The 13573-nt window shown below is 52.0% G+C and overlaps 1 protein-coding gene across 2 annotated transcripts in view; it reads left to right on the top strand.

The window, feature by feature from the left end:
- Positions 1–13573, top strand: part of Itprip (inositol 1,4,5-trisphosphate receptor interacting protein) — a 22325-nt gene extending 8752 nt beyond the window's left edge. The window contains exons 2-3 of one of the 2 annotated variants that reach the window (XM_028774784.1): positions 9962–10163; positions 10371–13573. In XM_028774784.1, the coding sequence (XP_028630617.1) occupies positions 9975–10163; positions 10371–11645 (1464 nt within the window). In that variant the 5' untranslated portion in view covers positions 9962–9974 and the 3' untranslated portion in view covers positions 11646–13573. Of the gene's footprint in view, positions 1–9961 lie in introns of both variants that reach the window. The other variant, XM_028774780.1, reaches the window with a different exon arrangement.

Below are 13573 nucleotides of genomic sequence, written 5' to 3'. Positions count from 1 at the left end.
AGAGAGAGAGAGAGAGAGAGAGAGAGAGAGAGAGAGAGAGAGAGAGAATGTGTGTGTGTGTGTCTATATGTCTATGTGTGTGTGTCTGCATGTCTATGTGTCTGTGGTGTGTGCACACGTATGTATGTTTGTGATTCTATTTGGAGTATCGAGCCAACCCAGTACAAGTCTGGGATGTTGGTAACAGCTCATTCCTGAGAGACACAGGGCCTTTTTCAGCTTTAGAAATTTGTGGGGGAATCCCAGGGGTCTACAGAGCCCCACCCCCACCCCACCTCTGCCAGTGCACACTCTGGGAAGCAGAGAGCAGTCAGTGAGAAACGAGAGTCAGAGTCTGTGCAGCCTTGCTTGGAATGTGGTATCCCCAGTATAAGCTGTGCGTCTTTGGCACTGTGAGCAGGTACATGTCAGCTTCTTTAGAGAACCACAGTGGCAAAGAAGACCCTCTGGCTCTGGAGAAGTCTGACAGTTAAGAAACACAGCTGACTGATGAAGCCAGAGGGATGTGCACAGGTGTGGGCCCTGGAGCTTTAGCAGTTGAATGACCTCAGACTATTCAACTTCAGCGCCCTGGCTTCCCACCTGTGAGGTGAGGTTGGGGAGACTCTCCCCTGGGGCTGCATCATGTGATCAAACACTTAGGTTAGAGGCCCAGTGAACCAGCACTTGGGTGTGTCTCTTGCATGTCAGGCACACCTATGAGGTACCTCACCTATAAAGGCACCAGACGCTTGCCTACACTCAGAGCTCCCTCCCATGTTCTTTCCCTTCAAATGAGAAGGAATTATCTGAAGAGTTAGGGGAACCTAGAAGGCCCCTTGAAATGGTTTGTGGAAGGAGTTTATAGAAGACATTGGGTAGAGCTTTAGCTTCCAGAACCTGAGGCACGGAGTGTGGAAACAGAGAGACATGTAGTTAGAGGTCAGTGGATGCCCTGAGGTGGCTTGGCCAGGCAAAGAGGGAATCAGGGGGCCCCTGAGTCTGGCTGAGGCCAGGTTCTGGACATAACACCTAAAGCTTTGATCTCACTGCATGGAAGGAGGGCTCCGTTGAAGTGGGGAGGACTTCAGGATTGGAGAAGCAGGGTACTAGGAGAGTGCAGAGGACCTCACCCTGAAAGTCTGTGCTCTCTCACAAGTCATGGGTGCAAATCAGGTTGGAGCAGAGACGGCTGGGGAGTTGTTTGCTGAGAGAGAGGAGGCTACTTTCTTGTCAAGACTTGCACCGGTCTCCTTTGGATGTTGTAACAGGGTATCCTCAGGGCCATACTCCCTGTTCTAGAAGGATCCGTCCTCCTTTCTCCCAGCTCGGCTCTCCCTTCAGTGATGGCAGTATCTTCCATCTAGACGTGTCTCCCATTGCTTTCTCCTCCATCCTATCCTTTCTGTCTCCCTTGGATCCAGGATCTCATCTCAGACTCCTTCATCTTAACACGTCTGCAAAGTCCCTTTGTCCCAAATAAGGTTGCTTCAGGGTCTGTCTGGTAGAGTCAGATCTTCTTGAAGACTGTCATTCAATCCACACAGTGACTTCTGGATTCCAGGTGACCTAAAAGAATAAATGAAAGGGAAGAGGCTGCAGTCCTTCCTTCTGCCCCCACCCCGTCCTCTGTTCTGTCTGTTCCCAAGACATCACGTTATCTCTGACTCCCTGTGCACTGTATCCTCAGAGGGACACCTTGTCCTTCCTAGGAGAGTAATGATTTCCCTGCCATGCTTAATGCGGGCACACTAACTACCAGGAAGGATGTAAGCCTCCTGCCAGGGTCAGAAGTGTCTAGGCCTCTTGTCCTTCCTGTCCCTTGATTGCCCTGGCCACTCTCATGACCCCAGTTCAGACAAGAGGATTGTCATCCTGGTGGCTTCCTTGAAGCCCCTCCCTCTTAGGAGGTTGCTTTTGGCAGTGTGACCTGGTATCTCCTTTGTGTCCAGTCGGCATCACCATGTGGACAACACAGACTACCACATCAAAAAGATCACATCCCACCCAGTGGGTACTTCCCAGTGGCTCTCTGGTGATCTGTTTGGTCAACCTGGGTGTCCTCTAACTTAGGTAGAAGGATCTCTCTGATCTTTGGGAACCACAGACCTTTTGTACCATACCAGACTCTTGGAATTCCTGGAGAAGCTATGTGAAAGAGAGCAAACGGTTCTGGCACTAGGTAAAGCCCCAGCACAGGCCTGACACACAGTTATCCCCCAAATGCCATCAGGATGACAAAGCAGCTGCTAGGCTGAGGAGGAGATATGAGGGGGGTCGGGACTGGGTTGTGGGGCAGGGGATGGGCCTAGGCTGGAGAAGTAGTTAGTAGTTATGCCAAGTAGTTGCTGGGGGGGGGGGGGCGGAGAGAGAAGAGGCGTGGAGGCAGGAGCCTAAAGTAATGCTTTCCAGAGAGGTGAGACAGAGAATAGCGAAGAGGCCCAGCACTGGCACTGAGGGGCTGCAGACAGGTACACGGGCCCTAGTGAGCCATTGAAATATCTGATTGGATCCAGGAGGTTTTAAAAGATTTTTTTTTAAAGTAATCAGTCCTTTAAACTTGGAAGATTCTGATAAAAATCTAAATGGGGGAAAGGTCTTACCATTCTGAATTCATGGAATGTGTACTGTGGGCCCACTGCCTGCAGGTAAAGCAAGCCAATGGCCCCACTACTCCACCCTCCATGCCAGTCTGGCTTGTTTTCCCCTGGTGTCCTCTCCTATCTCCTCCCCGGCCACAAGGATTTCGGATAAATGAGGTGGGTAGGGGCAGACCACATCCTTTCTGCCCACTTTCTCAATTGTTTTGGTCAGTCTTCTTCCTCTTTCTTTACTTCCTTTCTTTGTCTTCCTCTCCCTCTCTTTTGAGGAGGACTGCCATGGCCCAGCCCCCAACAGAGATGTCCTGTCCTGTCCCTGTGTGGATACAGATGTAGAAAGGTCCAGCCAGAGATGCTACAGTAGTATAGTAGTAGTACCTTGCATCTCCTCCGGTCCTTGCTTGGACAAGGGCCAACTTTATCAGGCCTTTCTCCTCCTCTATGTTCTAAAATGTTATTGGGTGCTCTTATAGCAGGCAGTGTACACTGAGCTAAGGTGACTGAGCCCTGGTGCTAGGTCCCGAGTTAGCCAAAAGTAGAGTTTGGTGACTACCACATCTGTATCTGCCATGGTATCTCCCAGCACAGGCTAAGTCAGCTCTCCCTGACATGCTGGGGGCTGTGTGGTGTCCAGCCCATGCAGGGGGCCTTGGAAGCTGCAGGAGGATGCTTGGTTTGCTGTGCTGGACCTGTGGCTGAGAAGGCAGGATCAGTGGCTAGGCTGATACAGTGAATGCAGGGCAGTGGTCCAAGCTTGCAGTCGTTCTCAGAAGGGGTGACCTACTGCTCCCAGAGGAAGCTAGTGGGTCTCCACTCTCCTAAAGAAAGTATGCAGTTGGAGATACAGAGAGAAAGGGGAGGTCTCTACAGGGCTCGGGCTGCACCAGCCTTGCATTCCAAAACCCCAAACCAAGACAGAGGCGAAAATAGGCTCTGCAGGCAACCGAGCCTTCACGATGTGGCCCCGATTCTCCACATCATGAGGGACATGAGAGACAGTCATCCTGATGACATGGTCAATTGCCCCTAACACTGGCGGCCAGGAGGTGCCTGCCTCCCAGGCAGCAGGAAGTAATGGATCCACTCACTCAGTTCCCCTCAACCTCCTGAGGAATGGAGAGAGAGCAGAGAGAGGACAGCTCAGCTGCGGAGATGTTCACATGGACTGCAGACCATCTGTGACCATGAGCCCCTTCTGTGAGACAGAAATAACATGGCTGCCAATATCATGTTCTAAAAGCTAAGCAAGCACAGTCAGGCTTAGCACTGCACAGCATGGGTACTGTCGGGCATGGGTACTGCCCAGCATGGGTAGGTAACAAACAAAGTGTCAACCCCTGTGCCTGGCACGGGATAACCCATGCAGAGTGCTTAACGTCTTGACTGACATGAAGGAACTCTTAATAATGAGAATATCTTCTTTCTTCCTTCCTTCCTTCCTTCCTTCCTTCCTTCCTTCCTTCCTTTTGATTTTTAGAGATAGAGTCTCTCTGTGTAGACAACTTGTTCTGTAGACCCAGACTGACCTCGAACTCAGAGATCCACATGCACTGCCTCTGCTTCCCGACTGCTGGGATTAAAGAGATGTGCCACCCCTCCCTAGCTTGAAAACATCTTTTGCTATTCTTCTGCACCTAAACTCCTATCAGACACCCCCTGGGGGGGCCACAGAGGATGTCCATTCTACCTCAGCCCCCTCTACATCACCTTCCAGGTCCAACCTATCTCCTCTTTGGGCTTCAGTTTACAAATCTGTAAAATGGGGCTTAGATTAGTACAACTCTAAATTCTGACTTTCTTAGTATTGACTTTATTTCCCTCACACAACCGTGAACTCTATTGGAAACCCAAACACATGGCTCGGCACACAGTAGGGTTCAGCACAATCAGGATAGTCTGGTCTTCTTGACTCTTCTCTGAAAGGGTCTAGAACTTAGACAGTGGGGGGGAAACCCAAGTAGTCCCCCACCCAGTCTACCAGCATCTAGTTCCTTTATTCCACTCAGTAAGAAAGCCGTCAGATGTTCCTCTTGGCTCAGACCACCTCTCCAGGACTCTGGCTGCCATTGTAATTAATTAGCCGAGCTAATTACATCTGACAGGCTGGAGACCTTGGCAAGCTCCAAAATCCAGCTGTGACACTGCAGGAGCCCCACCTTCCTTCTCCCCAGAGGATACCTGGCTTAGAAACCTGGCTTTAAATGGGTGCTCCTCAGACTTGAGCAGGGGATGGGGGAGTCCAAGAACCACCAGGGAAGGTTGCTAAAACCACAAACCACGGTGCTAGCCCATACCCTGACATTCTCATCAGCAGCCAGGATATGGTGGCACTGAAAATACATCTGTCCAGCAAGTTCCCAGGTGCTGCTGCTCCTGGGAGCCTTGGAGAGTCACAATCCCAGAGGGAGGTACTAAGTCGCTGAGAAATGGCCTCAGGTCCTTCCGTGGCTAAGATTAGAGTCATCCATCCAACCCTGGGTGGCAAGAGGCTGGTGATGGGGCAGAAAGAGAAGGGCCCAGGCTTCTTGTAGAATTCTCTGGAAGAAGTGAAGGAGCCAGGGACCTAACCCTCCCCCAACCACCACCAGTCGGGGGAGAGACCTTCAAAGGACAGGAGTAAAGCTGTTCTATGTGTTCACTGGCCTCTTGTGCCCCGGTGACATCATGCTTTATGGCTGTCTGACTCCCACAAGGACTGTAAGGCTTTTCTGTCAGGGATGGAGTTGCACCCATCTTTGAGGGTCCCAAGCACCATCTCTCTCCCAGCGCTGAGGTGCTTTGTTGAAGCAGCACCGTGGGAAAGCCTGCGCTTTACAGACAGAGGCAGGCAGAGCAGCTGGAATTCCCGGCTAGCTCTGACCTCTGTAGTCACATGTCTAGAAAGTTCTTTGAGCTTTGGCTAACCCATCTGAGGTACAGGGATCATAGCTACCTCTTGGAAGGCCACAGTGGTCACTGTGGACAGTGCTTAGCACATCCTAAGTGAGGGCTCGACAGACAGGAGCTATGTCCTGTAAGGTTTGTTCACCAAAGCCATTGTATGAATGTACAGAAGTAAGGGGCCCCAGTAAATAGCCACCTCACATTTCTCCTCTAGGGCCTTGGGCTTCTGGCTAACTCTACAGAAAGAGCTTGGTAGAGTACCTGTCCTGGCTACCACATTCACCCAGACATCCAGAAGTCACCATCTTTCTCCAGCCTCTGTACCCCAAGACCTGGCTTTTTGCCAGGCTAAGTTTAGCTGTTTGAGCCGCCCTCCCTGTGGGTTAGGCTGGGGTGGAGAGGAATTTAGCAGGCTTCCTGTCTGCTTCCTGGCAAGGAGGGGAAAGCCCGCCAAATGACCCAGGCTTAATCCCAAAGCCAAAGCTGCCAACAGATGTCACAAGCCACAGGTGTGGATCAGTCTAAAAGCTGATAGCTTTGGAACCAGCCGAGAAAGACATCCTTGGAATGGAGGAAAAACACCCTTTGGGGAAGAGTGTGCGCATGTAAGTGTGCGTGCACGTGCATGTGGTTTTGGTTTACAAGAGCTTCACATCAGAACACAAAATCCTCCTCCCTCCTACCCAGGGCCTTCAGGGCAGTGGTCCCTATTAACTGGTTTGGGAGACAGAAGAGCAGAGACTTCAATTATAGCTCTGGGTGGTAGGCACAGAACAGTTACAACCTATTCCGTATCTTGGTCTGGCCCTCCTACCCATCCCCGGGACTCTACAGCGTACATGGAGGTTATTAGTATGGGACGAAATGACAACTGGGTTAGGATCCCCGGGCAGGAGGTGATGGTTGAGTGAGGAGCTGAATCAGCAGGACCTCCCTACTTTCAGGAAGGTCCAGGTTCTGAAGGATTCTCCCCATTTGCTGGGGGTGAGGGAGGGGCAGGGTGGAGGGAGCTCTGTGTCAAGGAACAGCAGTAACAGTGGAGTGGAGTGTTTTCTGCTTCCAAAGCATTTTCCAGTGTGTGTTCCTCCACACCCTGAGACTTGGGCAGGGCTTGGCTGGTGAGAACACAGGCCTGTGGAGGCTCAGGAGAAAGAAGCTCCCACTTGTGGGACGCCTGCTCCGTACCAGGTACTTACTGAGCACCCGTATGTACTTGACCTTGTAAAGGGAGGGCTGTTCTGACCTCCTCAGATGAGGATGGGTGCCCTAGAGGAAATGAATGGGTCACCTGAGGTCACACTACCAGGAGTAGAGCTCTGTTCAATGCCAGGTCTGCTGGCCTTCTCCAAAGCTCTGTGTTTGCTGTGCTGTTTGCCTGGTATTTTTGACAAAACTTGTCTGTAATCTCCATGGGTGCTGCCTGTGCCCTTCCAGAGCCCCTTGCAGGCAGGGACATCTGTGGATTCCCACCTGTCACAGCTACTCTTTGACAAGAGCAGTTGATCAGTGACAAGGATTTCACTAGGGCCCTGGGGGAGCGCCTTATTCAAGCTGGACAACACCAGGAATCTCTCTTCTCGTTTGACAGACGCAGAGACGGGATCGGAGAAGCCGAGTCATTTGTCCAAGGTTCCCGGGCTTTTCCTAACTTAAGTCTGTCTCTTCCAAGTGCTCTTAACTCCTGAACAAGGAGTCTAGAGTCAGGCATCCTCCTGCAGGCTTGAGGCTTTCTCGGGTGGCGTAGCTGAAGCTATTGTGTGAAAGGGAAGAGAACTCTCTAGTCTGGGGATTAGTGTTAGCCACACTCCTCCATTGATAGTATGTCTTCCTTCTTTGGTTGATGTGGAAACTGACTCCTTCCCATGATGGGAGTTGCCTGGGTTCAGCTGTGCCCAAGGGTCACTGCCAGTGTTACACGGGCCTTGAAGGACCTTGGAACCTTCTACAGTCACCTAGTTAGCTGGCTGCCATCTGATATTATACTGCTGACACTCCATTTAAAGCCCTGATCCATGAGCATGAACCAGCCTCAGAGTTCTGTCCTTGTGCCATCCGGGCTGGTCATCCTTGGCTGTTTCTGTGTCGAGGAAAGTGTGACTGCTCTGTTTCTGCAATTACCCAGCATGCTTTTCCCGGCTGGGGAGTGGAAGGCTAGCTGGTTACCCTCAGACTCCCCCCACCCCCTCCTACACTTTACTAGTCTGAGGTCTGCACTTTCTCTTGTCTCTTGCTTCCTGTTCTGTAGAAACCTGTGAGCTTTTCGGAGCTGAGCCCGAACTTGTCTCCTCCTTCCCCGGGGCTAGCCCTCCACTCCCAGCCCCTTTGGATCCTGCTGACTAGCTACTATGTGAAGGGGTGGAGCTGTCTGAGTCACATTTGAGCAATAGCTTGCCCTAGAAAGCAGTCAACACGCTGCAAGTGTTTATTTCCCCCTTATTGGAGAATCCTCATGTGCTGATGAACCCCTTTTTCCCAGATGCCATAAGAGTAAGAATTTCTTCATGCAAGTTGAGGGTCAGGGGACTCTAGCCAAAAGGCCTGGAAATTCCTGTCAGCCAGTGTTGGCTCGCCCCAGGAGTATGACAGGTGAAGTCCTTTGAGTTCTTCTCTTTGCTGTCCAACAACAATCTTAAGATCTTCGCTCTCTTTGCTGAGGTTTCTGGAAGGAAAGGAACTGGGCAGGTATGGACAGGGGTGGACAGTTAATTCCCAAGGCTCCTGCTGGGAGATGAGAGAGTGCAGTGTAAAGTTCAGAATACAGAAATGCCTCTTATTCTAGACCTCCCTGTGGTGCCCGAATGCTGAAGGTTGTGTATCCTGTGTCTTTTCATACATACCACAAGCATGCAGTGCTCATGGAGACCAGAAGAGGGCATCAGATCCCCTGGAACAGGAGTTAGACTGTTGAGAACTACCATGTGGGTTCTGGGAATCAAACATAGGCCCTTGAAAAGCCACTGCGCCATCTCTCCAACTCCAACCCCTTCAGGATGATTTTAAAATATAGATTCTGACTGAGGTCAGGAGCGGGGTTACAATTCTACATGTAGTTTTTTGGTTTGGTTTGGTTTTATCTGTGTGTGTGTGTGTGTTTGTGTGTCTGTGTCTGTGTGTCTGTGTCTGTGTCTGTGTGTCTGTGTCTGTGTGTCTGTGTGTGTGTGGTGTGTGTGTGTCTGTGTGGGGTGTGTGTGTGTGTGTGTGTGTGTGCGCGCGCGCGCGCGCACACACGCCCTTGGAGAATGGAGGAGGGTATCAGCTCCCTGGAGCTAGAGGACAGGAGGTTGTGAGCTGTGTGGTAACAGTGCTAGGAACCAAACCCTGATTCTCTGCAAGAGCAGCAAGTGCTCTTACCTGCTAAGCCCTTACTCAGGCCCCTGTCTTGTTTTCTGGTAGCCTTACTGTATAGCCTAGGCTAACCTTGAGTCCATGGCAATCCTCCTGACTCTGTCTCCTTCGTGTGTCAGCCCCACACCCAGATCTATTCCAGCCAGTGCTCTGTGTATCACAATTGGAGTTGCAAAGATTGAAAGAGTTTAGCCTTTCTTCCACATGTTATTTAAGTCCTAAAAATCTGTGTCTTAGAGGAACAGCTAAGAGGTCAGATTCAGAGTTCAGATGCTTTGATAAGATTAGTGAGTGACATCAATCCCATGGCCCTGCCTAAACCAAGAAGCCTAGGCTCTCTGAGTTAACACACTCAGCGACACACAGCGTCCCTACCCAGTGACAGGACTAACTTGGAATCTGCCCTTCTTAACCACCAGGTTTCATTGCAGGAAGACACATCCACTAAACAAAATCGAGTGGGTGCAGAAAGCAGTGTTTGGGGCCTCATAGCTCTGATGGCTGAAAAACAACTCAGCTTAGCTTAAAAAGAAAGAGCATCTTTATTGACTCCCCTGATTGCAAAAAAACAGAAGCAACGGTTTCATACACATCTGGGTGTGGGGGTGTGCTTTACTCTGCGTCTGCGGCAGGTTCCCCTTGGTAGTAGCTAACGAGCAGCCCACACTGTAGATGTAATCCCATTATCAACAACCCTAGCAACAAGGAACACCTTTCTTCCCATTGGCTCAGGTTATTCATAGATTCATCAGAGAACCAGTCACTGTGGGTGTAGCCGTGGCTTCGTGGAATAGTCTTGTTATCTTGAGTTTGGCCTCTATGGCCCCCTCTGGATTTGAGCTGTTTTATATCTACTTTAGCCAAAGGGCCAGGAGCATAGAAGATTGGCCCTCAGGGACAAGAGTGTGTGTGGACTTCATCAAGAGAAGTGTTCTGGCAGACAGAAGGAAATGTCTATGACACGCATAAGCCTTGGGTCTTCCTCTAAGGATCAACTAGAGCACGGGAGATGGTCACTGGGGGCAGCTCGGGACTGAGCATGAGAGCCAGAACCGTCACCAGCTCCTGGGGGCTGAGGCTAGTACAAGGGCCTGGGGCGAAGGGTCCTTGAAGGAAACTTAGGCGTGACCAGCAGTGTCTGTCTCTGTTCCTAGGAACATTGCAGCTATGGCCATGGGACTCTTCCGGGTCTGTCTGGTTGTGGTGACAGCCATCATTAACCACCCGCTACTGTTCCCACGGGAGAATGCCACGGTTCCCGAGAACGAGGAGGAATTCATCCGCAAGATGCAGGAGCACCAGGAGAAGCTGCAGATGGAGCAGCTGCGCCTGGAGGAGGAGCTGTCACGTCTGGAGGCCGAGAAGGAGGCTCTGCAGCAGGAAGAAGCCGAGGACCAGCAGCAGCCAGAGCCCCATGCCACCTGGGATCTCTGGAGCACTCTCTGCATGGTCCTCTTCCTGATCATCGAGGTATGGAGGCAGGACCACCAGGACGGGACCCTTCCGGAGTGTCTGGGTGGGGATGAGGATGAGCTGCCTGGACTGGGGGGCATCCTGCTGCAGGGCCTTCCCCTGCCCAATAGGGCCACCCTGGACCACTTCTACGAGCACTGTATCCGAAGTGCCACAGGGGATGCCACCCGCACCCGGGAGTTTGTGGAAGGTTTCGTGGACGATCTGCTGGAGGCTCTGAGGAGCGTCTGCAACTGGAACACTGACATGGAGATGGAGGACTTCATCGGCGTGGGCAGCATGTATGAAAACTGGCAAGTGGAGAGGCCGCTGCTGTGCCACCTGTTTGTACCCTTCATACCCCCAGAGCCTTACAGCTTCCACCCAGAGTTCTGGTGCTCCAGCCTTTCAATGCCCCTGGAACGTCAGGGCTACGGCAAGATCAAGGTGACCCTGGCTGACGGGGACCCTCTAGGCTGTATCTGCGACAAGACTAAGCTTGGGGAGGATATGCTGTGTCTGCTCCACGGCAAGACTAGAGGGGCGTGGCCCGGCAGCGGCGGGAGCAGTGAGATGGAAGATTTGCTGTGTTCCAGAGAGTCCTCCTATCTAGATCCCACAAAGGTCATGAAGTGGTTCCAGATGGCCCTCACCAGAGCTTGGCACCGCATTGCCCACAAATATGAGTTTGACCTTGCCTTTGGCGAGCTGGACACCCCAGGGTCTCTCAAAATCAAGTTCCGCTCAGGGAAGTTCATGCCCTTCATCTTGACTCCTGTGATCCAGTATAATGACTCAGACCTGTACTTCATCACACAACTTCCCAAGGAGCCCTGCGTGGAAGCCCCAGCCTCTGACACTGACTGGATCCTGTCCTTTGCTGTCTATGAGCGACAGTTCCTCAGGATGACAGCTAAGGGTCTGCCGGAGGGTGCCTGCCACCTCAGCTGTTTGCAGATCACCTCCTTCTTGCTCTCCAAGCAGAGCTGTCTGACAGGCCCCAGTGGGCTGAGTGACTACCACCTAAAGACTGCCCTGCTGCATCTCCTGCTGTCCCGGCCCGCCGCCGACTGGAAGGCCAGCCAGCTGGATGTGCGTCTGCGGGACCTCCTCTGCTTCCTGGAGAGGAGCCTGCTGGAGAAGAAGCTCTATCACTTCTTCCTGGGCAACCACAAGGTTCCTGAGACTATGGGTCTCCCAGAGGTTGTAAGCAGAGCCGAACCTCTCAACCTCTTCCGGCCTTTTGTCCTGCAGCGGACTCTTTACCATAACACAGTGCACTCCTTCTATGAAATGCTTAAGAACACCCCAACGCTCATTAGCGAGTATTCCCTCCATGTCCCATCAGACTGTGCCAGCCCACCACCAAAAGCTGTCGCCTTGTAGAGTATAAGATTCGGGGGAGAGGAAGAAGAGCATCCCGTGTGTCTACCTTACTGGGCTCTGTGACCTCACACAGGAAGCACAGTAGGGGGAGCTGAAGCTCAGCTCCCAGGAAGCCAGGTCCTACAGAGTGAAGGCAACAGAGTTACAACTAGACACTGGTTTGCCTTTCTGCCCGGGGGGCTTGTTGGTAAAACCATTGTTTGGGCTTAGGTGCCAATCATTTGTAGCTTAGTTTTAGATCACTATGAATGACTAAGACAGTGATGACCAGCCTCTAGGTACTGAGTTAGAGAGAATGAAAGCACTGACTTGAATGCAGTCCTTTCTGTATCACAGTCCATCCCGTGTTCCGTATCAAAGAGGATCCACCAGGATGTTACTGGGGATCTAGACCCAGCACTCTGCCCCAGGAGCTCCAGGCCCCAGACATCTGCAGCTGAATTATGAATGGAAGTAGATGTGGGAATTCACAGTCTTTGAACCACACCATGCACAGTAACAGGCCCCACGGTGGCTGGCTTGGCTAAAAGAACCTGGCAGGAGTTCAGGGGCCTGGTGGCTAATGTCTCCATTACAGAGAAACGGGGCCTTGGTGGTGGAGTGTCTAAAGTTGGCCGCTTTCTCAGGCACACATCTTACTCAGGTGCATACCCTCTCCCTGTCCTTTTACCCTTGTATCAGGTCCCAATCACCATGGGTGCCATTTACCACATTGGGTGCTGGCCTCGAAGCCCTTCCCCCTCCTTTGCTGGTCTTACCAGCCAGCAGTATGGTAGAGGGGCACAGGTACTCATACTCGGCTTGCACTTTGGCCCACTGTGGAGAAAGTTACAGAGTCCTGGAGCAAGGATTATGATACCCCTAGCCCATCCTCAGGGTCCTGATCATAGGAAGGATAGGCTTATAAGCCACGGGTGCTATGAAAACCCAGCTCTGGTCCCCGGAACCAAAGCATCTCCCAGTTCCTAACTCCAAGAGGGCCTCACCCACTGTTCATCTTCAGTCTTTTCTGCACAGGCCTTAGTGAACTCGTAGATGACCCAGGCTTAAAGAACATGGTGGAGGCTGGGCTCACTGGGGATCTATGTGAGTGGTTCAGACATAGCCTGGTTACCCAAAGGAGTGCTGTGGGCCCCAGACAAGCACCAGGGCCTGAGGCTGGGCTCCTGTCCAGGCCTGTTTCAGAGGGCCCAGAAGCTTCTTTTCCACTTGAACTTGACCAGTGCTTTGGGATTTCTTCTACACACTGCCTTGGTAACTTCTACAGTGGACCAAAGAAGAGACTCCGGTGAAGAACGAGGTGGCACCTGCTAGCCCTCCAGAAGTGCAGGCATCAAAACCAGGCTTCCCTTCACCCCACACGTACCTCATGAGGTCTCAAAAATCTCCAGAAGATGGATTATTTAGCCACCAAGGCTAAGTGGTGGTGGAGAGGATCTGCCACCTGCGTGGTGGCCAGAGACTGTAGGATGCTTGAGGGCCAGCAGGAGTTAAACTGAACAGGGGTGGTCCTGCCCCTCCACAGCCTCAAAATGACAACCTAGGACCCAGTCACGGAACCTACACAACATGCAGCTCTGTCAACAGCCCTGAGCCGCCTCGTCCAAGAGGCCCCTCCAGAGTGGAGGCAGATGTCCTTATTGTCATCTGTACCTTTCCCTGCTCATTCATATCCGGTTGTGCTTCAAAGAGAGCCTGGCAACCAAGGACCAGCCTCCAGAAGCCAAGACCCAACCTGGACCTCCTTCAGCTTCCCCTTCACTTCCAGGAGAAGGTCACGGGAAGGCCATGGGAAGAACATCTCTGGCTCCTTGTCTGCTGAGCCCCAGCAGAACAGGAGCCCGTCTTACATCAGGGCTGCTTTGGAAGCAGCAGGGCTTTTAGGGTTCCATGCTGCCTTATTTATAATAAAAGAAGAATTAAATTTA

This window comes from Grammomys surdaster, unplaced genomic scaffold, assembly GCF_004785775.1.
Source record: "Grammomys surdaster isolate TR1022 unplaced genomic scaffold, NIH_TR_1.0 66, whole genome shotgun sequence".
Taxonomy (NCBI): domain Eukaryota; kingdom Metazoa; phylum Chordata; class Mammalia; order Rodentia; family Muridae; genus Grammomys; species Grammomys surdaster.
This window is presented reverse-complemented; position numbering and strand designations above follow the sequence as displayed.